Here is a 27,440-nt window from a genome sequence, read left to right as displayed (position 1 = left end):
TTATTAACTTCTACACAGGATAAAGGTTTCACTTATCTTCTGTAGCACAGTTCCTCCCGACAGGACAGTAATTAATCATTTCTCTTCTTTCCTTCACCCATACGTCCTTAGAAGAGCTTTTGGTTTTAGGTGCTTTTCAAAAAGTTAGCTACAAATATTTTGTTTTTGAAGATCCAGTGCTTCCATCAATAAATTCTTACCGCCCAAATTAGCAAAAAAAACAGTAACCTTGGGATTTTTTTCTATTATATCATGCTTTCTTCCCCCCCCCCCCCCACTTTGTGATCAAACACAATGAAGATTTCTTGCTTGTGCTTTAGTCCGTAAGCAGTAAGACTTCTTCGTGCCTCGTGCCAACATCTCCCCCGTGCTCCCTGCACTATATGGGTGCCATCTCACCTCTTCCAGCCTTCTTCAGTCTTTTGTTGCTTAGTCATGGTAGCAGCAGCAGCTGAGAGGTGGGAAGGATGGAGAAGGGGCCATTTACGTTCTGTGACTTTGGTGCTATGTACAAATTCATCATAGGTTCATCGTTGGAAGAGTATGTGTAGTGCCATAATGGAAATGAAGAACCAAATCATCAGGTGGTGTGAACCAAGGTAGCTCCATTCATTTCATTGCCATCTAGAGATTTTCTTCAGGAAAGCAAACTTCTGTGTGTGTTTTAGAAATGCACGTGTTGGTTTTTGTTTACAAGCTCATTACTCCAGGAGATAAATGAATGTACTAACTCTATAAGGCTACCTGGAGGGCTACTAAGTCCCGAAGAGAGGTGTGGAATCATGAGCATAAAGCAAACAAGGGTCTTGTGTGGAGCCTGAATTATCAGCCTGCGAGCTAAAACAAGTTTGCAAAGATTTAGAAGCTGATACCTGAAGAGATTATTAGGTTGGTGTACTAAATGCTCGTTACTGTATTCATGCATCCCATGTGCACACTTCTGCTGGATTTAAGGCATGCCCTACAGCCAGTGGGAGGCAGCAGCATCTTTTCTGCGAGAATTAAGCTTAAAGGGTGCCATTCGTTTAGATGCCTATTATAGATATCTTGTGTAGGATGCAATGAAACGTGTCTCTTCTACAACTATAAAAGGAATCTGTGTCGCTTGCTGAGTTACCAGTTTCCACTTTGTAAATGTCTGATATTAGTAGAGATAAACCCCACCCAGAGCATCAACTGCTGTTGGTAAATGCCATGCAGTTGTGATTAAAAACTCACTGCAGGACCTATGGATGTATTCCTTGAGGTCATACGTTTTGACCAGTATCTTGTAGGGACAGTGATTAAAAGTCACTCACTGCAACATCTTGCATATCAGTGGGCTTCTATAGATTTTTCTGTTGTAGAATATTGCTTTTACTTCCCTACCTTGGAATTTAATGACCTTCATAATTAAATCAATTTTCCTAAATGTTCAAATCATTGACTCATTCTGTGTACTTCATTTGGAATAGCTTTTGTTTAATTGATAAAGAGACAATATACTATAAATGTCTGTTCAAGAAGAGAAACCTGTTTGGAAATAGAAGAACGTGAGATTCTCCATGCAGTAACATTTGATACAATTGCAACATTCAACATTTGTATATATATATACACATATATAGTCTTCTGTTAAATAAAGCAGTGATTTCCATGGTAATCCTGCATCACATGATACTACTCATGAATTTGTACTATAGGGAGAATATCTCTCTAAAAGTAGAGTTGTTTTATAGGTCTCAAAATGATTTTACATGCTGCTTGATTGAGCAATATCCTTTTTCATAACCCATTCTTTTCTGTTCACTTGATTCTCAGATGGGTGTTCATTCTGGTGATGAACTGTATGGATCCTTCATCATATGCACTGGTTAAAGCTCATGCCACATTATAAGGAGAGCATAGCGCATGTGTTTCTAGTCAACAGTGAAGACAACAATTTTCTGCAAAGCTTCCCTATGCAAAAAGCAAGAGCCTTCCTTTTTCTGTGATTTTCCTTTGACACTTATGTGTCCTTCCATTTCTGTTTCTTTCTTCAGATCTTCTCTTCTGCTCCTCAGAAGTCCTTCTGTCCAGCCTATACCTCTTTTGCTCTTTTTATTTTCCTGGACTGTTTGTTTCCCAATCCAAAATCTCTGTGGTTCTGATCTCTACAGCTTCCTTCTTCATTAGCCTCGATCCCTTTCTGAATTTACTTTAGACCTGCAAGAATATGTTCTCACTACAGTTCAAGCTCCTGTTTCCCCAAACACACCTCACAAAAGAAAAATAAAAGTATAAAAACTTCTTTCTGTTATCAAACCCTTGATAAAGCTGCTTTTTTAAATCACTCCATTTTTACACCAACCCTTTTGGATCTTAAAACCACAAAAAATCCACCACACTTATAGGACAAAGAGGTTCCGTTTTCTAGACTCTTTTAATCATCTATCTGGAAAGTATAGAGAGCTGGAGAAGGTCAGAATGTTGGAATTAACTGGAGTGATGAAATTTATCTGCCAGCTGTGAAGAACAGCTAATTGTTAAACACCTTAACTGTTCATTTTCAGGCATCCTAAATGTTTTGCTTTTTTAAAGTCAATGTCTTTATATCTGTGGTAATTTTTGGGGTAGACACCACTGATGAGGACTCTTCCATAGCAGCGCTTTTGTTGGTATGTTTTAATGGTGCATTAACCCTGCTGCTGCAGCTTCTGCTGGAGAAGTCATCTTCTGTGGCTGCTTGTGGGTGGGATGCATTGAGTTAGCAGAGCAGAGTTTAAATTCCCACCTGATACCAGGGCTACATGGTGCCCATCAGATTCACAGCTTCTGTCTACTTATTTACCGTGCTGCTTCTGATATTCCCAGTGCAGAAAAATGGTGTGAGCCTTTCCTGCCCCTTCTGTTGCTGCCCCTCGTTCCAGCCCCGAGACACTGACATGGTGTGAACTGTGGGGTGGTGAGACTGCCAGTGCTCCTGTAGAGGGCTAATGAAAAGCAGATTCTTTAAAACTTTAGGTTTGCCATCTAGAGTAGGGGTTGAGCTGAGAGGGGAAGGGATGAAATGTCTCATGCTGAAGGAGAGAAACAACTGCTTGTACAGAAGGATCCTGAAGGAATTCAGAATGCTAATTTTACTGATTCCCTGCATACTTTTTATTTTCCTAAGCTAAATAGATATTCAAAAGTAGAGAAATATTTCTCAAGATATTGCCATCCTCCTGACACTACATGATTTTATTCTCTATCCACCAAGATGTTTTCTTATGATTAATACTTAAAGAAAATCTGTGCTGAAGACATGGGCTAAGAAGTACGGACAGATCCCGGAGCTATCCTGGATGAGAAAACATTTATGAGCAGAAAAGAATTATGCTTATGTGGTAGAGCCAGGATTTCTCACTGTCAATGTCTCTGGGTTTAGCTCAAGCTCCGCTATGATTTGTGTAACCGAAATTATGCCTAGGCCTGACTTGGTATTTGGTTTGCATTCCTAGATGACAGAGAAATATGGAAAAATCCTATGTAAGCTTCTTGGATCACTTTATACAAAATAAGCAGGCTTATGCATCTGTCTTCTTCCTTTCTGAGACAGGAGAAATAAGAAACGTGAAATCTTGACACTGCATAAAACTTAAGACCAGCATACAAGATAATTTACTAGTCACTTGCAGCTTACACCCGTCATGAGACAAGGGAGAAACTGTGACAGAGCTCTGATGCGGGAGGATATAACCTAAATTCTGTTATGAACTACTACTCTAGCACTTCTAAAAGACCCATTGAGAGCTCTGGTGTATCCTGGAGCCCTGCTTGTTCTGCAGTGGTCCACGCCATGCCAGAAATCATCTCTCTTAAGAGCTCTTAGCCTTTTTCTTCCTCTGTATGCTGTGAGACTTCATCAATGTTTATAAAATGTATGGGTAAAAGGCAATATGGATGTGTGTAAAGCTTTTTTTCTTTTTTAATTGGAAACACTTTTCTTTTTATCCCTCACTTGCATATATCAGGGAATATTTCATTACAGGACCATGTCTGCAGGCAGTGGTTACCTCCCACTACATGGAATAACCTTCGCTGCTGCAGACTTCAAGAAGATCTGAGGCTGTTAATTCAGCAGTTTCTAAAGTTAATTATGGCCTTTATCTGACTGATTTAGGCTTAGCCTTTCTGAACACTATTTCTCAAAAAATATATGTGCTTGAGCAACAAAACACAGAGACAATGGTCCATGTGTTTGTGCAAAATAATAGGAAACTTCGAGTTGTGGTGGAGGTCAGATGACTGGAACCACCCAAACACTGCAGTGAACTGCCAAGAATGCTGGATTGCTATTGTGGGGAGACTTCTAGGAAGGGCATATAGTTAGTGAGAACAGTTGGAAAATGTTGTATTAATGAGATTGTTTTTGTTTTGAGTGTGAGGCCAGCTAACAGCATGTAGCATATCCGCATTTCTAAGGCTATCTTGTTATAGTTCATAGCAGGTAGTGAAAAGCATTTTTGTCTAAATCTTGTTTAGTAGTATCCACCCTCAGGAGGTTATGTTTCTTAACTGCTCAGTTATGCTCTTTTTACAAAGCAGATGTCTAGATACAAGAACATATTTTAAGGCCTGAGGAAAAAAAATAAAAAAATCTTCTTCTAAAAAGAAAATTGGCTTATGGGCATACTAAAGCAAGACAGTTCATTCCTTTAATGGCACAGTGCTACAGGTGTTGCTGCAGATGTTACTTTTTACTTTTAATTTTCAATACAAGCATATTTGAAAAGAAGTTTCTTCTAGACAAGAGGAGAGCAGGAGAGAAAAAGTGGGAGGTGGATACAGGATCCATCTGTTTACAAGAATGAGTCTTTAAAACCCTGTTAACTCAGACATTTTCTATTTCAAACGAATTCATTGAATTCATTTTAATTTCTAGAATGCTGGCTTATTCTAATGTCTCTATCAAAGAAACTAGCTAAGACATCAGTAAACATCTTCTAACTTGCAGTAGAAATAGGTGCAAGTTGACTTGAAGCCAACCAATATTTCAGAAATATCTCTCTTCCTCAGGGCTTAAATACAGAGACTTATGCTTTTTAAGGTCCTGTAGAGAAAGATAATACTGAAACTGTAGCTGAAACTGTGGCTGGCTGAGTCATTTTGCTTCCAGTTAAAGTGCCTAAATTATTCAAAAGGAGAGTGCAATATATATATGTGTGTGTGTATGTGAGTGAAGAGTAAGTGTGAATTTTTGAGTATGCTTTATTTCTGTTTCTGAAGGAGAAGATTAAAATTACAAACAAGTTTCATCACTCAGTTTGTAATAATTCAAAATGTATTGCTTCACACATTTGGAGAAGGAAACCTAAAATTATTTTCTTTGCTTGTTTTCTGAGAATGGTACTGATAAAAGTAAATCATCATCCATTACACTATTGTAATTATGCAGCATATCTACTTAGATTTAAACAGATCACATGTGGGGAGGAGATTTAATGAAATCTGTATTATTTAATGTGAAAAAATGTTAGATGTTGCCACAAATGTCTTATGGTTAGATAGTGCTGCTAGCCATGAATCATTTCACTGGTGGTATGTATTTATCACTCTTGGTTGTTACTCGTTAGATGGTTCTATTTTTAATAAACCAAAACTATTTCACTTCAAAAATTGACTAAGAAATTCTGAAATGCCTTGCTCTTCACGTTAACTTAATTGAATCATTTTTAAAAAGCAAGACTAAATTGGATTTGATCTTAAATGCTAACAGACTTGTATCAGAAAGGTGGTTTTACTTCAAAATCTGTCTCAGAGATCTAAAGTTAATGAAAAAGAATGAAAAGTTTTTCATGCAGATAAGAGAGGCTGAGGGTTAAAAAGGAGTAAGTGTTCATGACAACTGATATCTGAGCACACCTCCAGAAGGCTCAACAGCAAATGTGAAATAGTTTCCAAGTGTGGGGCTTCCTGAATATTACTGCATTAACCGATTAACAATGGCAAACAAATGAAGGTTTCTAATTTCACAAAATCTGATCTGTCAAGTGTACAAAATACTTAGTCTTTTCTCATCATTTTTGGGTAATATTTTGTTTATGTAGTAGATATTACTATGTATGGAAAATACTATCTAATAAGTAGACATCTGTATCTATGGTGAGTTACTAGCTGAACCAGCCCTCCAAGATGTTATTTATGGGTTAACCTGGGGATAATCCCAAGCCTATCCTCCATTTGCTAGTTATGTGCATTAGAAACATATTATAGTCATAGAATACTCTGATATTCTAGACATAGGTTATACTACTCAATAGGAAATTTCAGCATTCAGATCCAAGTAGGTATTTGTGCAAAGTGGGAAGAGAAGTTTTCAGGCTATCTGCTTGCAGGATTAGGTTCAGCAAAAGCTTGGATGTAAATCTATGTCTGCAACTGAGGCCCGGTAATACGATCACTGGTAAAGTTGGTTCTTGGACCAGTTCCCCAGTTTTCTGCCTTGTTTGTTTTCCCAGGTGTGATGAATACGTCACGCAGCTGGATGAGATGCAAAGGCAGCTAGCAGCTGCAGAGGATGAGAAGAAGACACTAAACTCTCTGTTGCGCATGGCTATCCAACAAAAACTTGCCCTTACCCAGCGACTGGAGGATTTAGAATTCGACCATGAGCAGTCCCGACGCAGCAAAGGCAAGCTTGGAAAGAGCAAGATCGGCAGCCCTAAAGTAAGTGAGGAGGCATCAGCCACCGTGCCAACCATAGACACTTTCCTCCTGCATAGTCAGGGCCCACAGCAACCAAACTTACTGGTCAGCAGTGGCACTCAGAGGAAAAGGTATGCATGCAGTGATCTTTATAGTACAGTGCAGTGGCCAGACTTTCATTAAAGTCGTTCACTGAATTGTAAACATTATTATTTTTTTGTTTTGCACTCGGGGAGAAGGAGGTGGGGAAGATATGAAAATGAAATTCAAAGCCTGGCAACATGTCATTCTGATCCTCCTACTCACAATGTTATTTCCTCCTTCTTAATGCAAAGTTTTTTAACTATTATCTGTCAGTGTCTCAGTGCATCTTGTATGTCTTTAATATTAGTGTGAATGTATTTTCTTTAACAACTCTCCCTTAAGTTTTTCTTAAGGTTTTCCATAATGAGCATCTGAAATAAAAAAAGATTGTTCTCTATGAGCATTTCAATGCTTAAGACAAAAGAAGTTGCATCTCTTTGTTAAGCTCTAGTGCTCACTTGCTCTTCATCAGTGCAAAAAGAATATGGATGTGTTCACTCGGATCAATTTTTCTGCATAGGAGCAAGCAACCTTTTGAAGGGGGATGGCTGCAATTCATAAACTAATGCAAATATTTTGCTGTTCAAGCAGTGAGTTCTCATCTTGTCTTGTGACTGTCCTGTCAAAGCTCTATAGGTGTGGGGATCTCCATGGTTCTGAAGATGAAAAGGACTCTCTGTTAGAGAAGTCCTAGATAATCATTCCTTTTTCTTGTACGTTCTAGTCACAATGCAAAAAGCAGAGAACATTCAGGGAGCCTTGTACATATCGACTCCAGGATATTGAGATATAAGTCAACCTCATCTCCTCCTCCCCTAATACGGACCAGGATTTCCCATGCAGGCAAGGTGCTCTGCTGTGGAAATGACATGGGGTGGCAACGCTAGTTGTTTTTTTGCCTGTTAAGCAAATTAACATGATGTTGTCATTCGTGAGGCTTTGAAAGGTAATTAAAGTAAAACTCTTTTGTTTCCATATGTATTTTTCTTGGATCTCCTGCAAGACTATTCTCACCTTCCCTTTGTGATCAGAGCCATCCCAGGACTTCAGGGACCTACCTCCAGAAATTATTAAGAGCCCCCCCTCATCCCGCTTCCACAGAATCATATCTTCTGAGGGGCCCCCCTTCCATGAGTGAATTCATCCATGGGCACCGTCTCAGCAAGGAAAAAAGGTTAACCGTGGCCACACCAGGTAAACATTTTTTCCTTGGGTGCATGTGGTGCTGAGTGGTTAGCAGAGCAGTGCGTCCTCCCAGTGCTGCAGATGCAATCTAATTTGGGCACCTTCTTGTGACCTGAAAAGCAAAATGTCTCCTCCTGTGTCACCTGCAGCAGGAGCTGACATTTTGCCAGCTGTGGCCCAAACTGGTTCCAGATGCAGTGGGGGAAGTCCTGCTGTGGAATAGGTGGGTGCAGTCCTGCTGGCATCCACAGAGGCTGCACCCCTGTGCCCAGGTGGTGCTTGGTCTGGTGGTTGTGTTGGTAGCCCCAACAGAAGACCCAAATTGAACGGGACAGAGGAGTTAGATGGGTGAGGACTGATGACGGAGTGGCTGGCGATATGCGCGAGCCTAAGCAGTGTCCCTCTCCTGCTGGCAGCAGAGGTATTTCTAAGGTGTAGTGTTAAACTCACAGGAGGTTTAGTTTATAGAAACTGGATCATGAAGTTTATCTTCACAGGAAGCTTTTGCTCTTCATTTTCTGCCAAGCTGTAGTATCTGCTTAGAACGATATGTAGAAAGGAAATGCGAACTGAATGTCATTTCAAAGGTTGTGACATCTCTCTGTTCCTGACAAAGTAACAGTTACTTTTCTTCTGTGCCCATGCTGAACTTCCAGCCTTCAACTGTGCACACCCTTGTCTGGTGATAATTTTTTTTCATTCATTTGTTTTGAAATTTCTTATACACAATAAGCCTACGTAGAAAATGTAAAAGCTAAAGCCCATAATGTGCTTTCTGCTAAAGTAACTATCTGTTCTGGAAAGCTGAGCAATACCATACAGTACATTATATCTCAGTGCCAGCAATATCACAGCCACCTTTGAAAAGTGCCGTGCAAGTAACAGAGGACAAGTGTAAAACTGCAGAGTCTAAACAAAACCTTCTCTTGTTGAAGTAAATAAACTGAAGGACTGTTTCCTAGAGGGGGAAAAGGCAGAGTGAAAAAAGTAAAGACTTCAAAATTTATAAAATAAATGGTACTGAGCTTTCAACAACTCCTTTGTGTTCTGTTGGCAACACTCCAAAATATGTAGGCATACCCACCTGACTTCAGAAGAAGCTTGTGTGAGCAGTTATGTCAATATTTTTGTGATTTGGAGAAGGCAGCAGTGTGCTAAGAAAGGGAAGACCACATGCTCATTTTCTACCCTATAGACAGGAATCCACTTCCTAAACACCGTCAGTGTCTCTTGTGTTCCTTCCTCTTCATCCTTCAACAGAATGAGAATGGTTTTACTTCTGATGGACACTTACCTCTCTTTAAAGAAGTGGATTTTGAATTTCCTGTATAACCAAACACTCCTCTTTGGAATTGCAAGGAAATGAAAGGAAGTAGACCCCAAAATGACAAATCTTCTATCTTAGAATTTACAAGACTTCTAATTGTAATTGTACTTTTAATTTACAATTTACAATAGACTGTGAGGCCAAGGAGAATCATTAAGAATCCTTAATTCAAGGACTTGATGATCTTTGTTTGAAGACCTGTGATCTCTGTATTGTATTTTCATGTTGATGGTTGGAAGGAGTAATGATTTAAAAAGAAGAGTGCTCAACAGACGAGACAAATTTACTGTTTTGTGAAATTGTTAGTACTAACCATAAAATGTGTGATTTTTTAATATGGAACTCTGGGTTCTGACTGTCTTCATGCACTATATATTTGTCACCATTTTCATAGACCAGCATCCGATACCTCACAGAGCATCACAGGTTCACAAACTGCAGATTGACACTGACACAGTCTCTTTCTGTCTGTCTGTCAAAGTCTGACTTTTTGTAATAACAGAGACCAAGGGATAAAGCAGCCTGAAAAAATAGAGTTGTCCAGAAAGTAATGTTTATCTGGAGTCTCACCTGCCACCATCTCTAAATATTCATAGTATAAAGGCTTGAGACAGTACTACTGATTTCTGTGAGCCTGACATGTTCAAACCAGTGATTTTTTTTTCAGCACATTGATTCTGTTATCAGCAGGGTTAATGTCAGAATAAGGTCGAGAATCAGCATTGGTCTTACCAATTTCTTGAAGATATATTATTGTTAACAGAACAAAGGAATAAGTAGGATTTTTTTTCCATCTGTCTCATTATCTTTTTCCTGAAGGCAAGCAACTGTGAAGGATGCTATTTTGCTGCTTGCAGAGGGAATGTTTAAAGTGTCTGCCTCATATCAGAAAGAGATTCTTTTCCCAAACGATCTGTGCAGTAAAGCAAGTGAGCAAGCAGTGTAGCAACCCCTACCTGCTTCTTCATCACAGAGATTGCAGAAGAGCAACATCCAAACTCAAACACTACAGAGCAGAATACAGCTTGATTTGAGGCTATGTCCTCACAAGTGGAGGAGGAATGATTCAGGCCTAAATTAATTTTTATTTTTTCATTTTTTTAAAGTCATGAAAGGTTTCCTTTACATGAAGATTTCACCCACATGATGTGTGGGCTTCCCTATTCCCCATTCTTCCATTAGCTCCCACTGCCATAGGGGCTGGGAGGCTGTAGCTGGGAATGCATTTGTTGGAGACCAAGAGCCAGAAGAACTGAAGTTGGTAGAGAAACTGGGCAGGCTCCTCTGTCGTATGTTCCTCCTGCAGTAGGCAGGCCGTGCCTGTCTTCTTGCAGTTTCTTCTGGACTTGGTGCTTAGAAGAGGCCGCCCCACCATGCTCTGCCCCCAGCTTTCACTGCTACTGGCTCCCTCAGCAGAAAGCTGGGATTACTTTTTCTGCCTTTTTCAGAGGAAGACCCTGGCATGAAGACTCAGTAGTGACGACCAACTGAAGTAAAGACTTCTCAGGAAAGAGATGATCATTTCTTTCTTGGCTTCCACTTGACTGCCCTCAACTTTAAATCAAAACGTGTGTCCCACTGACATCAAGCTGTGGCAGTATGACTTTAGGAACTAATGGCTCCTAATCACTGGGGCTAAAAATATCACTCAGTCCATTTCCAAAGTATCATGTTTTGTTTCCCCTAGGTAACAGCACGCATTTAGCTTTGCTGTGTGCTGCTTCTTCCCTTCTGTTATTAACATGTATTTTTACAGTTTAAAATCTTTATTCTTCTGATAGACAGATCCAGATTGCATTTGCTCAACACAAACTCCAGCCTTCTTTTGCATGTGGCTATGTTCATGATTACATGAAGAATTCAGGGCATATAGAAGGCCTAACACCGTTTTTGATGGTGTAAAAATGTATTAGAAATGACCTTTCAGTTGAAGTTGCATTCAGAATTCTTCCAAATTTTCATATACAGGGCCTGAAAACAAAGTTGCTAGATGCCTCCTACTATCCTACAGTCCCAAATATGAAATGTGCTTCTCTTGACTTCTTGAAGGAAAGAACAGGGTAGAAAAAAATCTGCTATAGGTGCCCTGATAGTGTTCTTTTTTCTGTCCATTATTTTAGCATGGACATTCTCAAAGTTGAATTTAAATTTATCTAATTTTAGTTTAAAATAAGGATCCTTGTGTTGTTGATGCATCTGAAGATAAAGGTTTCCTGACAGGCTCATGAAAAGAGTTACTAATGCCTTCAGCATTCTCCCTTAAATAGGGGGGATTAAAGGGTCAATCACAATCAATCTGAGAGTCTCCCCTTCATTGAGGTGTTCCCCAGACAAACTGTGATAGATGCTTCTTTTCCATATTGTTTTCATTTGTAGTTACCACAGGGAAATTTCAGTATTTAAATCCTACGCAGAAAAACACTTCAAATAGTGTTAGTGTTAAAATCAGTTGATTTTGGAGAGTTGTTCTTTTTCTGAAAGCACATTAAACCTGAAAGTTTGCTTGATTTTCATGTGCCTTTCAAGGCTGATTTACAGAAAGGCATTTACATCTCTTGAGAAGAGACAAATATGGAAGATACAGACAGCACAAGGAATATCATATAATAGCACAACTGCTCAAGCACTAAGCTTGCCACACAATTAAATACTTATATATACTCTTAATATGCAGTCATCAAAGATTAATTTCTGCTGTGGCTCTATGCTTACATGCAAATCAAATATAATTAATTTGAAACAACTAGTTTTTGTTGTTGGTGGTTTGCATTCTTACAAAAAAAAACTAAATTTATGAAAATTCTAACTGGAAAGAAATTCCTATAGAGAGTTGCTAATAGAGTCTCCAAGAGTTAAGTTAGAGCAACTGTAGGTAGAAATTATTTCTTAAAGCATACAAGAAAAAAATGAAAGAAACTCAATCACCCAAATATGAAAGTCCTAAGAAGTCTTCCAGTTAAGTCGGGACTCAAGGAGAACTGCTTGAGTTGTCTTTGTTAACCAGCCTTTTCACTTGTAGTGCTTTCACCTGAGAAGAATAGGTTGGAAACCTGGGAATGTATGGATGTGTTTGATATAGCACAAACAGTCTTAACACTGCAAGGATAGAGAGTCTGCTGTCGTAAGACTACAAGGACAGAGAGTCTGTTGAGTAGGGTGGTCATTACAGGGAGGAAAGGCTTTTGGTATGAGATATGAGGTGTTGGATAAACTCTTCAGACAGAAAGGTTGAGCAATACCCTCTGCTGCTATTCTCATTTCCTCACTCTGGACTTTGAGCTTTTTCAAGGTGCAATGTTTAGAAAATTATTTTTCAGAAATATTCTGTGGGATGTTACTCTCTGTGAAACCAAAAGCTTATGTTCCTTCTCGTGCATTTTTCTTAAAATAATGTTATGGAAGTTATCATATGGGACAAGATTCTTGGATTCTGTCCTGGCTTCTTCACATTGTTTAAGCAATGCAAAGATATGGAAAGCACATTCAATGGGAATATTATAAGTAGAAACTCCTGGTAGGAAATGAAGCTGGTTTTACCCTCCCCTTTTGGATGAAAGGATTGGGCAAATGGCTGAAGGAGATTCAGGTTGATGCTACCCTCCACAGTGGAAGCTCTCCACAGAGATGACCCATGCCCCTCACAGCATTGGAAAGGTAGGGACAATATGTTTTTGATAGTGAATTTGTGTCTTCTTTCATTGTGTGGTGATTAAGTCATAAGTTCAAGGTCTGTAGCTCTGCACATTATTTATTTGTTTAGGAATATTTTGCAAAAAATATTGTTCTAGCTTTGCTTTTGAATTTAATTACCAGAGTCACAAAGCTCTTTACAGATTTCTGAACCTTGCTACTGTAAGCACTACTTTAGTACCTAAACTTTGCTTTTTTTATGCACTTCTTTCACTTTTGAAACAGCAGGGCTGTTAGAAATCTGAACACTGAGGAAAGCATAGCTTATTTTGAAAATTATTGTGGAAGAAGTTCTTTGAGGAACATTATCAGATGATACCTGAATTTTGTTAGGAGGGTGTCTTGTAGATCTTCATGATTGGATAGGTCATCCCATGAACAGTTTTCCACATTTTTTCACTTCTGAGCAAGTTGTCTCTGAGCTTGTATAATCAGGCAGGCTACTGGCAAATGCAAGGCTCCTATGGTATCGGTCTAGTGTGTCTCTGCTCTCCATGAAAAAACAGATATGATGTGATTTTAACAGGGTTTTTAAAAGTTAGGTTTATTTGTTTTGTTTGTTTTTAACTGAACATGATGCTCTTCACAACAAAGATAATTCAGACATTATTATCTATATTCACTTTTTGTTCTGCATTCTTCTATTTTCCGTGGGTTTTGTAAATATGCCATATCTGTGTATATAATTGTTCATTGTTTAATGAGTGTTATTAGTGCATATATACAGATATATGTATATACCTTCTTGCTCTTGGGGCCATGTCGTGCATCTGAATGCTCAATTAACTAAGCTTAATGGGCATTACATGTTTATGCTATTTCAAGCATGGTACATTGTCCTTGTGGAGGCCGTTTTGAATTCGAAGAACAGTATCCTGGCCAAGGACATTAGTTGGCTGTAACTGATGAAGAAATCAGCTGGCTAAATGTACTTTTACCTCTTGGTGCCACTGTGAATAGGACCTTATTGCTCTACGCTTTTGCTTTCTTATACTTAGCTTTCCAAATATCACAGATGAGACCAAAGCCATACATTTCATGCTGTTCAATATAATTTAGCTACTTCAATATAATTTAGCTATTATGGCATGAATTCACTGCAGTTCTATGAACGTTTAATTTTTATTTGTATTTTCCCTTGTGTAAAGAAAGCAGTTCCAAAATAAAACCTATTTTTAATAGAAACCCAAATCTGTTTGTTAAAAGGTTAAAAAAAAAAAGTTTAAAAAAAAAAAGATTGCAGTGAACCCATGCTTTACTGTTGTTTATTTTCATTAAAAGGTTACTGACATTTTTATCTCTGTATCCAAGTTATGGTGTCATTGTTAGATGGAATAGTAAACATTAACATCATTTGTTGAAGTTCTTTGATAAAAGTTTATTAGAGTTTTGGTTGTTTCTAACAAAATAGGTACACAGGTGACACGTATCTTTAAGGTGTGTTACCAGATATTGCTTTCTATGAAAATTTTGGGCTTTGGAATCCAGTGTTGTCAATTAACTAAAACAGCTCTTCAAGTCTCTTGAAAATGTTGGTAGCAAAAGTCATCTGTCTTTATCTTCTTTTATGACAAGGTTTAATGTGGTTTCATGACTTACTGATTTTTTACCATAAAATATACAGGAATATTCAATATTGTCCTTCTCATCTCATAAAATAGGCAAAGCAGAAGTGAGTATCTGTTTAAATTAGACACGCTGATATTTTAGCTCTCTGATAGAGCAGTTCCTTAAGATGTTGTGATGTATGGAGTAAGCTCGCCAGCAATTCTTTAATCAAGACTAGTATCCCTAATTGTAAGTATTTCCCTGTCTGCATTTATAGGGCTATGAAAGCTTATAGTTGTACTTTATGTTTCTTCCAAAGCCTACTAAAGGTACTGTTCCCACTAACTTCAAGTTTTGGATCAGGCCCTTTACCTATAAAATAGTGCAAATACTTTTTGTTTGAATGTATTTGTGGCCATCTGAAATGTATGACACTTATGTTTCCATGAAAGATGAGTGATCAACAACACAGAAGTATGATGATTTCTGTATTTTTACGACCTTCCTTTTCCTCTTTTGCAATGTTTAAAATGTGTGCATCTTTTAGTGAATAAGTATTTCATGACGCATCAGACCTTTCCAAATGTGCTTTTTATGAACTGTATATAAAAGAAAGGAACCTAATATATATATAGATATAGATATATTTTCAGCTTCTACCCATCCCCATTTCTACTGTTTTACTAACCCATTATTTCGCTTCTTGACAGATTTAATGAGGAATTATTTAAAGCATTCATAGAAACCATTTGAGAAAATCACATAAATACATCATGATATAAAAAGTGTGAAAAAACCTACAGAGCTGGCAAGAAGTCTGTTAATGTTCTTTGCCCAAACCTCGGAGAAAAAATGCATTTCACTAATTTTGTTAGTGACTAGAAAAAAAATTCGTTTTCATTTTCCCCCTCCCCTCTCCTTTAATTTTTAATAGTATTCTTAATATGAGCTACAGCAAAGGGCAAAGCTGGCACATAGCTTTGATAGCTCAACATATAGTTGCAGTCACATTATTGCTGAAGCACATGGACTGATAGGGAAATAGCTCTTGATGTTGGGGATAATTCAGGTCTAAAAATAAAGTAGAAGTCAAGTCATGCAAAATAAGGAAATGGGGGGGGGGGAGAGGTATATTGTTACTGTTGTAGAGATGAAAGCCAAGAAACCTGACATGTTCTGGGGAGCCATCTATTAAGATATGTGTGCCCATGTGAATTTATCAGATAGCGTGCAAAGTTGTTAGTAAAGCTCCATGAGTTGCATTGTTGAAATCAGGTAAGGCAGATAGCACTTCTCTAGATATTATAAGAAAATAGCAATTAAATACCCTACCTGTTCCAATAAGCTCAATCACCAAGAAGCAACTAACAGAAGGCTCTCAGTTACATTTACTCTGCCTGACCTCATCCAGAAGGTAGACAGGAGAGAAGAGGAGGGAGGAGCAGATGTCAGAAGCTTGGGAGTGTAGAAACAGTGGGACCTTCCTGGGCCACCTTTGGAAGAAAAAGAACAGGCAGAGGTGATAGGAGCTGAAGATTTTAGATGCATCCTACTGCTGGCATACTGCAGCTTGCTTCTGTGTGCAGGTATTGTTGATGCCTTCCGCTCTGTGTGCAAATCGGAGTTCAGCAGCAGGCTCACATCTCTTAAGGTTTATTCTTCAAATAGTTATTGGGAAGACTAAGAAATAAGTTGTGGAAGAATACTTTTGTTATTTTTGTTGTTAAAACGTCTCCAACCAGCAATAATCTAAGATGTCAAATTTCTCAATATTAAGCTTAAAATATGAGTTACCTGGATATTTGTAAGACTTGACATAAAAAATTCATTGTTTGTCAGCTTTACCATGATGTAGAGCCAAAACTGTTACTTGGTTGATATACTTGTCTATCTGCAATCAACAATCCATTTTTCAGTTTAATGGGAAAAGAGAGAAATCGGTGGGAAAACCCAGAGGATTTGGGTACTGACAAATGTCTATGTAAGTGCTAACTTGCCTCTGGTGAAGTTTATCAGCTTTCCTGAGTGCTACTGATGCCAGAACAGGGCTGGCTGTCATGGAGCTGTGCAGCAGCTCTGTACCATGGCTCAACCCCCCCGCCCCGCACTGGTGGTTTTGCTCTGAGGTCAGGACGACCCGAGTCAACCCTGCTCTAAGAGGGCTAGGGTTCGTAAGGCTGGCCAGGCTCTGCATGGAGCCTGTGTGGCGGCTTCACTGTAGTCCTCTCCTTCTAGGAATGTCCTGCAGAAATGCAGAGCTGCACCCATTTTGTAGCTGACAGGGTTACCAGCTGGGTCTATGTACAGGGCAAAACTGACTGTGTTATTTCCAGACCCAAAGTGACCCTGGAAGCAGGAGAAGGGAGAGAGACTTCTGATCTTTGACCTGTACCATTGTTCATGTCTTTTTCCTACAGTGAACCACAGCTGTCCTCTCACCAGCTGTTCTTTGCGATAACCATTGCCACTTAAAGTTCCTCTTGGCTTTGAGGAAGGTCAAAGTTTTCTTGGCATCCATTAGAAACACAGAGATAAATGATAAGTGAAACCAACAAGTCAAATAACAGCATAAACATTTTTTTTTTAACAAAGTACAAAAATTATATATATACACAAAACAAAGATTTTTTTTTTCCTCTGTACAGAAACAGTTTTGGGACTTGCCTCATCCTTTCAGATTACAATTTGAAAGCATTTCTACAAACCTCAACTCAGCAAGATGGACGTGTTTTAATAACCTCTACCCTGTTCTTCTTGACATATCACGTTTGTCATTTGAGTTTGGAAGTTCTCCTTGTTCCCTACCTTTTAGCAGAGATGATTGATTTATTGTCTCTAGGACTTGCAGTGTGGTACAACATATTTCTGCCTCCGCATGACCAGAAGACTACTGGTTTGTTCTTTGCCCAATACTTTTGACTCATCTTATTAACTGTTCTTTCTTTCCTATTAATTTGACATCTGAGAGAAGAAAATAAGTAATTACCATATAAATAGGGACAGCTTCTGTTTTCAAGTAAATTGTCAATAACATCTTCATGGACATGTTATCAAATTCTTCAAACTTTATGTAGCAAGTTCAGTTAATATTGGGTAGCATGACACAAAGTGAAATTGCTATAGATGCTCTAAAACATTTTGCTAGGATGAAAGGACTTTCAGTCATCATGGAGTGGTCAATGGGATACTAAGAAAAGTTTGTTTTAAAAGACTGAAAAAAGCCTCTTTCTCACATTTTTCGATAAGCATTTCTGGAGAGCTTTTCTTTTCATTAAGAACTAATTTCCCAATGTTTTCCATATCAGAAATACCAAATATGTAACACTAATTGTTTTTAAACAAACAAACAAAGGAAAAACACCACTTTGGTTTGTTGCTTGACTCGGTCTAATCCTTTCAGATAAACGAAAATTTTCTCTAATGATTAACCGAACTAGGCACAATATATATCAGTTACTCATTCATAGCATCCCCAACACTTATCTTGGGATTTTTACTATTCTTGGTCTTACTGATCTCTATAGAGTGCTGTCAAATTTACTGAGTGTCAAAATGTACTGAAATGTTCCACTGCAGTCTGCTTGGTCTTGAACAGGTGGGACTAAAAATGCTTGCACATAGGATTTTCACTGGGGACATTGCTGATGTCAACAGCAGGCAAACCCACCTCTCAGACACTAATAATCCAGTTTAGCAGCCCTGTGTTGATTGGAGTCACCCAGTTCATAGACTGGAGGGCAGAACACACCTTGTGACATGAGCAAAATGTGTTGTTTTGGTGGCTGAGCCAAAGGGAAGCACAGGAAAATATTTTTTTTCTGAGATTTGCTCTCAGCAAGTAATTTATAGTTGCACATTTAGTCCTCATATAAGCAGATGTAGCTTCACTAAGCTTGTTATTTTTAAAGCTCTTACATCAAGAGCTGATTAGCCCAATTAGGACTGGGCCTTAGATTCCAAAGGAAAATCAGCAGTGACTAATGTGTGAGAGAAAATCTCTGAGCCCTTCACATTGTCATTCCTAGCAAATGGCTGAAATGTTAAGAACTGGAAAATCTGAACAGGCCTAATCTACAGTAGGAATCAAGCCTCTGAAGATCCAAAAGATTCTACAGTGACCATTGTCTGATACTGCTGTAGGACTCAGTACTCCATGTCCTGCTTAATTCAGTGCAAATTGACATAGGACTTTTGTGCATGTAGAATAGCTCCTCTTTGCTGTTTATGACTGAAACTGTCACTGAATTGCATTTCTTTATTACAGGTTCATAGAATCTTAAAAGGGTTCTTAGGACATCAGCCAGCCCATACCCTGCCTCAGTAGTTCATTTCCTCACAGCAAGTAGAGAAGATAAGAGAAATAAAATAGTCTGTATTTAATAACTTTATCATTTTTTGGTGCTCTATTCTGAGGACACACCATATATAATCTATGTCTGTTCCCCAAGTATCTTTTGCACAAATGACAAACTGTCCTTTTGCTTGGTAGCTAGACTGGCACTCTCTCAGGTTTGAAAATTAGGGGAACAGGCCTCTAACAACGTAATTTATTATTATTACTGTTTTATAACAAGCCCACATGCCTGTCTTTCCCTGTCTTTATGGTATGTGACATTGACCACAAAGCCAGTAAAGACATGTTTGAAACTTTTAACCTTCAATAGGGCATTTCAGAAATAAGCAATCCTTTACTTGATACAGACAGGAGCTCCACAGCAGAACAGAAAGACCAAATACCGTCTTCTCATTTTCACCTTTCAACACGCCACAACAAGAAGTCATTTTATGACTGTCATGGCATTAAAGAATTTGGGTTACAAATGCTCTGAAACATTTAAAAGGATTAAACATTCAAGGAATAAAGTTAGCTCTGGCACAGCTACTTGGACATAAGTAGATATGAGTCCCTTTGAATTTGAAATGCATAGATGTAATCCATATGCATTCTGCTTAAATCTTTCGTAGCGTAATCCTCAAAAACTTCACTCCTGGAGGGTGTAGGAGGGCAATTCAGCCATTTTAATTCATGCGGATCGCTAGGTTTCATACTGGTGTGACTGGGGTTGAGCCAGATTCTGTGAGTGCTGCTCGTGCCAAGTAGAGCTGCTGCCTCATGTGAAGTCTAGGGAGTTTGCTTATGTCAAACAGTTATTATCCAGGTTGCATAATGCTTGCAGGATCTGGCTCTCTATTTATGCACTCTGCCAAATCTAGCAGACGAAGAGGCTTCATAAAATGTTTGCAGGATGTCTGAGATATTAGTATAGGATCATAAATTAGGCATTTGCATTGTTCCTGGCAAAGCCTGTCAGAACAATACCTTCTGCATTTGTGAAACCTGTCCACACCTTTTCATCACATAGCATTCTGCTGTCTTCCATTTCTCACTGACTACCTCCTTTAAGCTGTCAGAGACAGCTTTGCTTTGGACTTCTGCAAACTAGTTTGTTTAGAATAAGACTAACTTTTTCTTTGACCATCATTTCCCTTCTACAGTTAGCCTGCTCTGTCTGTCAGGCACCACTTTTATCTGAACCTTGTGCTGAAGTGACAGACCCTTCTATTCATAGCTCAGGTATGTTGCAAACTCTTGTACTCCTCTGCTGTCAGGACCACAGTGACCATCCTGGCATATGAGAGAATGGCCTACTATCCTTTCTTGTTCCATTTCTGCTTCCTGACACAATGGTGCCAGCATATATAGCTATGCATATATATTTCTGAAGTAGATACCTGTGAGCTTGAAAATAGGTCCAAAATCCTCTCCTGCTAGCTGAAGCAAGAAGAAACTGGTGATTTGGGTACGTTGCTTCCACCCGCTGGAGGTCAGCATAGACTTTCATAGGAAGTAAGGAGAAGCTTTCTGGTCTTAAAAATGAAATGTCATGGTGCTGGATATGATGCTCATTGTTGCAGGGAAGCTGTGTTGCTCTGCATTGTACCTGTTATCATCTAAAGACTTGATATGAAATTACTGACAGGTTATTCCACTTGACTGAGACAAAGAATAGTTCTGAATTTCAGAAGCCACGCATATTTTAAAGGGAAAAGATTACTGATGTTGAGCTTTAAGTAGCAGCCATTTAAAAAAAAATCAATCAAATTCTTTCCTATCACATGAAATCTTGTCATCTCATTTTTAGGTAACTCCTCACCACCAAAGTTCTGGGTTGAGAATCAAGTTAAAGCAGCTAGAGCTAATGATAGATCTGCAAACCCTGCTGGAGACAAAAAGTGATCTCCAGTAGTTCTCCAGTTGGTCTGAATTTCACCCATATTTTTAAATGTTCAAAAGGACCCTGATGAGTGCGCTTTCTGACAATCTGAGTCATGCAGGCTGTGGCCAGACTAATGTGGGGAAAACCAGCTCATCTTGAGATATGTAAATTTTGGTGGAAACTAGTGAGCTGCAAAGGAGGGTTATGTCTTGTTTGGCTACTTTTCTTAACTCCTCCAAATATTATGGAGTTTAAAGCTATTTTCATCCTTCAAAGGATTATTTGGTTGTGTTGTTATTTAATAAGAACTAGAGTATAGCTTTGCAAGTAATTTATGTGGAAAATGCTTTGACAGAAAATTGATAAAATAATCTAAATGTAATAGAGAAAACTTAATGTAACAATTCCCCTCTTCTTTTCTCTAAAAAAATAATAATTCTCACAAGCACCATTTAGAAGTTGTGAAGACTTTTTTGCAAACATTTTCTCCAATACCATAATGAGATGGCATCTCTTTTATGGATATAAGTTCTCTGGAGAAATTTTGAGTAGCTTTATTGACACTTTTTATATTAGACGTAAGCAAAACAGCTTCATCACCTACAGAAGAACAATGAGTACAAGGTTTAAACCCAGATTCTGAAGACAGCCTGTTAGGCTGTCTGTTTAAACAAAAATTTCTCAGTGTTAAGGGAGGGCAAATGAAAATGTCTTCTCTACTTCTTCTGAACGGAAAAAAAAAAAGGCGAGAAGTAATGTTACTACTATCAGGAAAAAGGTGTTTCTGTCAGATAAGGAACTGAGCAAACATTCCTCACTAAATCTTCCGCATCAGATGCACAGCCTGTGTACTGCTGTTACTAACCCCTTGCTCTGTAATCTCTCTGTATATATGTCTAATTTATCAGTTTCTTGTAGATTGTCAGCAGCCTGCTGCCTCCATACCGCCACACGGCTCACAACTAGCCAGGGGGCCAGATTGCCAGACTGTCAGGTAAACTTAACAAACTCTTTTCTCTTTGCACATAGCTGCATGTATGTCTGCAACTCCCCTCGTCTTCCTTGAACAAAGCCTCTTTGCTATGATTTTTCTCTAACAGCAAACTTATCAACTGGAGGAACAGTGATGATTTCTGCAGGGTCAATACAAACATGAACCACAGGATCTGAACACTTATATCCGTGTAAAAACATGGAAAAGAATGCAAAACTGAATCTTGCAGTCCTCATTTGGTCTTTTTATGCAGACAGGTCCTCAATGATGCCAAAACAGTAATGATTTAACTTTTTTTTGCTAGATACATTTACTTAAATGGGGGCTTTTGATTATAGAGTTATGCACAGACTTCTCTTTCTGTAAGGTGGTATTTTAAAGGCACCTGTGAGATTTTTAGCAGGCACTTCTCAGCTCTCCCTAATCTGGAAACTCAGTCTCACCGTAGTCAGTTCCTAATCTTGTTAAAAGTAATCTCTTGTGTCCATGCTCGTAGGTAGTGCAAAGGCCAAATCATGCTTCTGAGGTGATTGAGTTAATCAAGGCATAATAACCAACCTAAGAAAAAAGAGATGACAATATCTTTAGCAGTTCACAGTATATTCTGTGCATATAGTCACTTCTGACTATATTCTGCAATTTGAAACAGGTTACGTTATTTTTAGACCTTACCTTGATCTATAGAGAACCAGCTGATCTACAGCCTTATTATGTATGAAGCTGTTTCCCACAGAGTGCTAAACTCCACATGTGTGGAAGTCTGCCATAACACAGGCTGGGGAAGGGGTGCAGTACTGCTTTCAGGCTGCACATCAGGCACTGCTGTGCGTGTTCTGCCAGGTCATGGGGAGTCCTTCAGTGGCCTTGGAACAGCCTTTTCATCTGTGCTTCTCTGTTGTTCCCCCTCTAAATGCTAACAAACAATTGTTCCTGCAATTTTATATATCCTTCTCAGAAGGGAAGACCTACCTGATCTACCTCTGCCCTATGTTTGTTTGCAAGCGTGGCCTTGTTCTGCAGACAAACCAGCAGAGAAGGGGATGTTCCAAAGGCAAGTCTCAGGGATTTCTGGCTTGTCCCTGAACGCTTCCTCAGTTAGAAAGATCTCATTAATCACAATCAGAACTGGATGTGTTTATGAAGAAACCTTTCTTCGCAGGTTTCCAAACCAAAACCATGGTATACAGGAAGCAATAATATTTAAAAGGTTAAATTTTTTTATTTGTATGATCAACATTTTAAAAAATTCAGATCAGTCATCCTACAAAGAACACACATCTATACACTTGGCTGAACTATTGACCTTCAGATGACTATCATTTTTTACCACTAGATTGTTACTCTTCCAGTAAGCGAAAACACCCCCCTCTTTTTGGTATATTAACACTGATGCCTTGCTTGTCTCAGCCACATAGCTGCATAGCCTCATAAAGCAGTGAAGCGTAACAACAGATTTAATAAAGTCAGCACGATGTTTGTGAGTGCTTTATATAAAGTAATTGAAGTTTGGAGTAAAAAAAAAAAAAAAGGCTTTTTAAGAACCTTTAAAAAAAATTTAGACTTACTGGTTCAGATTTTCTAAATCCATGAGAGGAGGAAGACAGGAGCTTGTAATGTCCTTCTTCCTCCTGTGATAGTCCCTCCTGGTGTGGCACAGCTGCTTTCAATCGTGTGACGATACCATATGAGGAAGATTAAAGCTGTGCCCAGCCCTAAAGTCACACATTTTAAGAGAGAGGTATGCTTGTTTTTAAGTCACTAACATTACTCTCGCAGTGATGTGATATCTCAGTGGCATTTCACGTGGGATCAAGCAATAGCTTGTTAAGACTTGTAATTCACACGGACACTTTCCACATCCTGCAGTATGTATAGTCACGTTCAAACTAGTTTTTGTGCCTGACCGTAACACAAATAGATTCAGTCTGAACTTTGGTATCAAACATAGAGAGCTTTTCCTCATCAAGCATCTGTACTGAATTTTAAATGGAACTTGTGTATCTCTGGGTTTTTCACAGTCGCTATGAAAGTGTACTGGGTCCAGTGTAAAGGTTTTGGTGAACCACACTGGAAAAAAAACTAAGACCAGATTTTCAAGATACATCTAGTCAATGTGTTTAGCTATACATTTGTCTGTCTTTTTGCTTATGTTTGCGTACTTCTATTAGAACCTGGTCTGGAGAATCTGGGAGAACTTTCTTTAGAGATTTTCCAAGAAAACTGATGAAGCAATGCATGAAAATCTCACACTGCCTTCTATGCATCACCTCATTTTTTCAGTCCGGGAATGTGGGGCAAACAACCAAATGTTTCAGGACTACACTGAAAGTTACTGGATGATGTTCCTCCCTTTCTAGCATCTGTAGAAATCTGTCTGATATTGGACAAGAACAAAACATTACTGTCAACCAATATTAAAAAGAATGTGTCTGTCTTTGGGCCAAATGCTAGACCCAAATTATCTAAAAAAGAAACAAAACAGAACAAACCCCCCGTAACACTGAAATGAAAGCAATATTAATTATTTTATAAGAAATAATGCTTTTATTTTGTATAAAATATGAAATAAACTAAAAATAACATTAAATGTTAAGGAAATAAGAATAAGGTAAAATGCATGCAAAATGGTTCAATTCTGAAAATATCACCGGTCTGTTTGTATTTTCCATTGCTGATTTGTTACAATTACAATCTATGCCATATAATACTGCATGCAAATGACATCTTTAAGAAAGAACAGAGTACGTACTAACACCAAGGGGCTTTGCATGATATTTTCTGATTGATCCTAGAAATATATGATTAGCATTTTGAGTGCTGTGGTGGGGGAGAAGAGCTGCTTAGAAACAGGCAATAAGAGTGAAACAAAAAAATGACAGAGACCTCATTCATCAGCTGAATGGATATATCTCCAAATGATACCAGCCTTTAAAGAGAGGTTTACAATAATGTATTAAAACTAAGTATTTTAAGAGCAGCACATATTCCACGGGCAGAATGTAACAATACTCTTACTTATTCTCAGTTAAAACTCAACAGCTTCAGGTTCTTCCATGGCTTTCTCTTGCTTCGTGTCCTTAATATCACCTGCCAGCCTCTACTGCCTGTGACTGTCAATATGCCCGATAGCTCAGCTCCAGGACCTGCTACCACGATCACCTATATTGCCATAAAAAGCACACTGCATGCCATGTGTCACTTGCTGATTCTGCCTGATGGATGATGTAATTTTTGTTTAGACACTGCTACAGTAATCTGCATTACTGAACTGGATGTACTGTTTTTCTGAAGGGAGAATGGTGTAACAGTAGAGTGTTAGGATAAGATTCAAACCTACTAGGCCTGTAAGTGGTGGGTGTATATGTGTTGCTGCAAAGGTACTTGTACTGATAACCTTGTAATCTTTTTTTCTCTTCCCAATGCCCCTAATATTTATTATTGGTTGAAAAGGGAATGGTGAGACAAAGTTTTATATTTCTTCTGTGCATAGAAATGTGCTTGTATTTGAAAGTGAGAAGTAATACAGAATTACTGTGAAGACGAAAAAAAAGTAATTCTAAGCCCAGTGCTTCCTAACCTGAGCATATTCTGGAATTGTTTGTGTTACAGTATTTGCAGTCAGGGATGATTTTGTAGTAAAAGTGATGGCAGTACATTAATGAAGCTGCACATATCTGTATAGAGGAGAATCCAATGTGTCTCAAAGAGGTCCTGTTTCAGGCCGTTCCTTTACATAATAAGTACTAACTGTGGCCGTTTCCTTACCAGTCCTCTGCCTTGAAGCATGGACATGTGTGTTGTTTATATTTAAAGCTGGGAAGGAACCCCCAAAAGACAAATACATGTCTGCTAATGAGCAAGGAAAATAGTTTCAGTTCCTTTCTGACAATTACAGAAGTCCTCTGTAAAAAAGCAATGGGGCAGCAAGGGAGGAGAGCCAGGCAATCTTTGTAGGCTAACATGACCACCTTGTTGTTCATGTTCCCCAGATGTCACATTTAAGTTTCAATTCACTTTAATTTCTCTGAAAGTCTTAAGAGTAGGGCTTTTAGTAAGATTATCTTGAAAACTTAGGAGGTGCTGAAGCCTGGAGCTGGCTCTTCATAAGTTCTAGATTAAATGCAGAGCTTTTGAGTCCATCTTCAGTCACTCCTGACACAGATTCATTTGAGAGGAGTAGGTAAAGATCTTACTCAGATCCCTCTTTAGGTTCTCTATCTGCATTTATATGTTGCAGAATATGACAGAACAAAAGAATGATTACAGCCGTGGAAAGAAATACTTAGGTTTGAGTCCTTTCAGAGTCTTTGATTAAACAAGTCCTACTACTAAGCTTCAAGAAAATATTTTGGATGAAATATTTATGCCTAGGTGGTTAATGTTAGAATATATATAAACTGAGGAGTCATAGTCCTAAAAAACAGTAAACACTTCGGGACTGACCTACTCAGACAGCCAAGTGCAAAACGAAGCCAGTGAGGTCCTAAGCTCCTATAACCTGCTCTCACCAGCCATTTTGCAAATCAGGCAACTCATCTTCAGGAACATAAATGTGACAGAGAGTTTAACTGAAGACATGCAAGTCCATGATCTTCAAATAAGCCCAGCAATGCAAGGACTCCAGCTCCTGCTGAATTGCAATATTTACAGATTTTTGGCCATAATCTTCTTGGCTGCCCTGATTTGAAAACAGACATTGTCATCACCTTTCTTAATGGTGATGATACACACTTGTTTCTGTCTTCAAGAAAGTGCAATGCCATTCTTTGTTTCCTGAAGTAGATGCTATATGTGGAAATAGACGCTTTCAGTACTGCTGGCATTTCCAATGGCAGATTTTCAAATACCTCTGGCATTTCAAATTGATTCATTTCCAACAATAGACTAATTGCATTCCTTCAGCCAGCACTCAATAGTCTGTACTGTAGAGATAATGTGTAACAGCACGGTTTCTAAAGAAGGAAAATGGAAAAGGCAAATTTTCTTGAAGAAAGGGCTGTGAATGATTGTGATTCATCATACATCATGCTGTTGAGCTTGGAATAACTTAAAGAAGCATTAAGTAAAAATTCTTCCTGGACATTTTTTTTTTTTAATGAATTCCATTTATTTGTATTCCATTTTGGAATCTTGTTTTGCCATATGCTTTCCTTGAATGTTTAATGGCTGACACTTAGCTTGACATCAGCTGGATGAGCTGAAGTTCATTCTCACAGGCCAAGGCTGCAGAATGATATGGGACTCAGTTGAGCTGTGTCCGCATTGCCTGCTGCTGTGTGGTGTAGATGGCTGAGTTAAGCTGAGCCTGCATATCTGAAGCTTTCTAGCAGGAGCATCCTGGAACTCTGCACCAAGAAGTGGGGTATGTTCCCGTTAGCTGCCCCTTATCTTTGTGCTGCCACTGCTAGACTGCTACTCCAACCACACCACTTTTGTTGAAAGCTAGTTCAGATCCCTCTGCAATACATTACAGGGTACGCTCTAAATGCACATGTAGAGGCTTGACAGGTGAATGCTGTCATCAGAACAGTTGTTCATGAAAAATAGTCAAATAACAACAACAACAAAAAGACAGAATTGAAGAGGATTCAAAAATGTAAAACAAAAACTCTTTGGAAGTGTTGTTTACAAAATACATAATGTTTGTTGCCTGATGAGGAAGGTTACACTGTATTTGTTTGAATGTACTAGTTAATAGGTTGCATTCAGTAAGAGACCTTGTTTTCATGAAGTGCTGAAACCTGAT

The 27,440-nt window shown here is 38.6% G+C and overlaps 1 protein-coding gene across 7 annotated transcripts in view; it reads left to right on the top strand.

Annotated features, from left to right (window-relative positions):
* BICD1 (BICD cargo adaptor 1) overlaps positions 1 to 27,440 on the top strand; it is a 177,432-nt gene that overhangs the window by 143,790 nt on the left and 6,202 nt on the right. For 2 of the 7 annotated variants that reach the window (XM_040561611.1, XM_040561604.1), the window contains exons 7-8: positions 6,462 to 6,669; positions 21,609 to 21,694. In XM_040561611.1, the coding sequence (XP_040417545.1) occupies positions 6,462 to 6,669; positions 21,609 to 21,694 (294 nt within the window). Of the gene's footprint in view, positions 1 to 6,461; positions 6,780 to 7,735; positions 7,927 to 21,608; positions 21,695 to 27,440 lie in introns of all 7 variants that reach the window. The other 5 variants (XM_040561644.1, XM_040561633.1, XM_040561597.1 and 2 more) reach the window with 4 other exon arrangements.

This window comes from Cygnus olor, chromosome 1 (assembly GCF_009769625.2).
Source record: "Cygnus olor isolate bCygOlo1 chromosome 1, bCygOlo1.pri.v2, whole genome shotgun sequence".
NCBI lineage: Eukaryota > Metazoa > Chordata > Aves > Anseriformes > Anatidae > Cygnus > Cygnus olor.
Note: the sequence above shows the minus strand (reverse complement) of the source record. Positions and strands in the feature narration are given on the sequence as shown.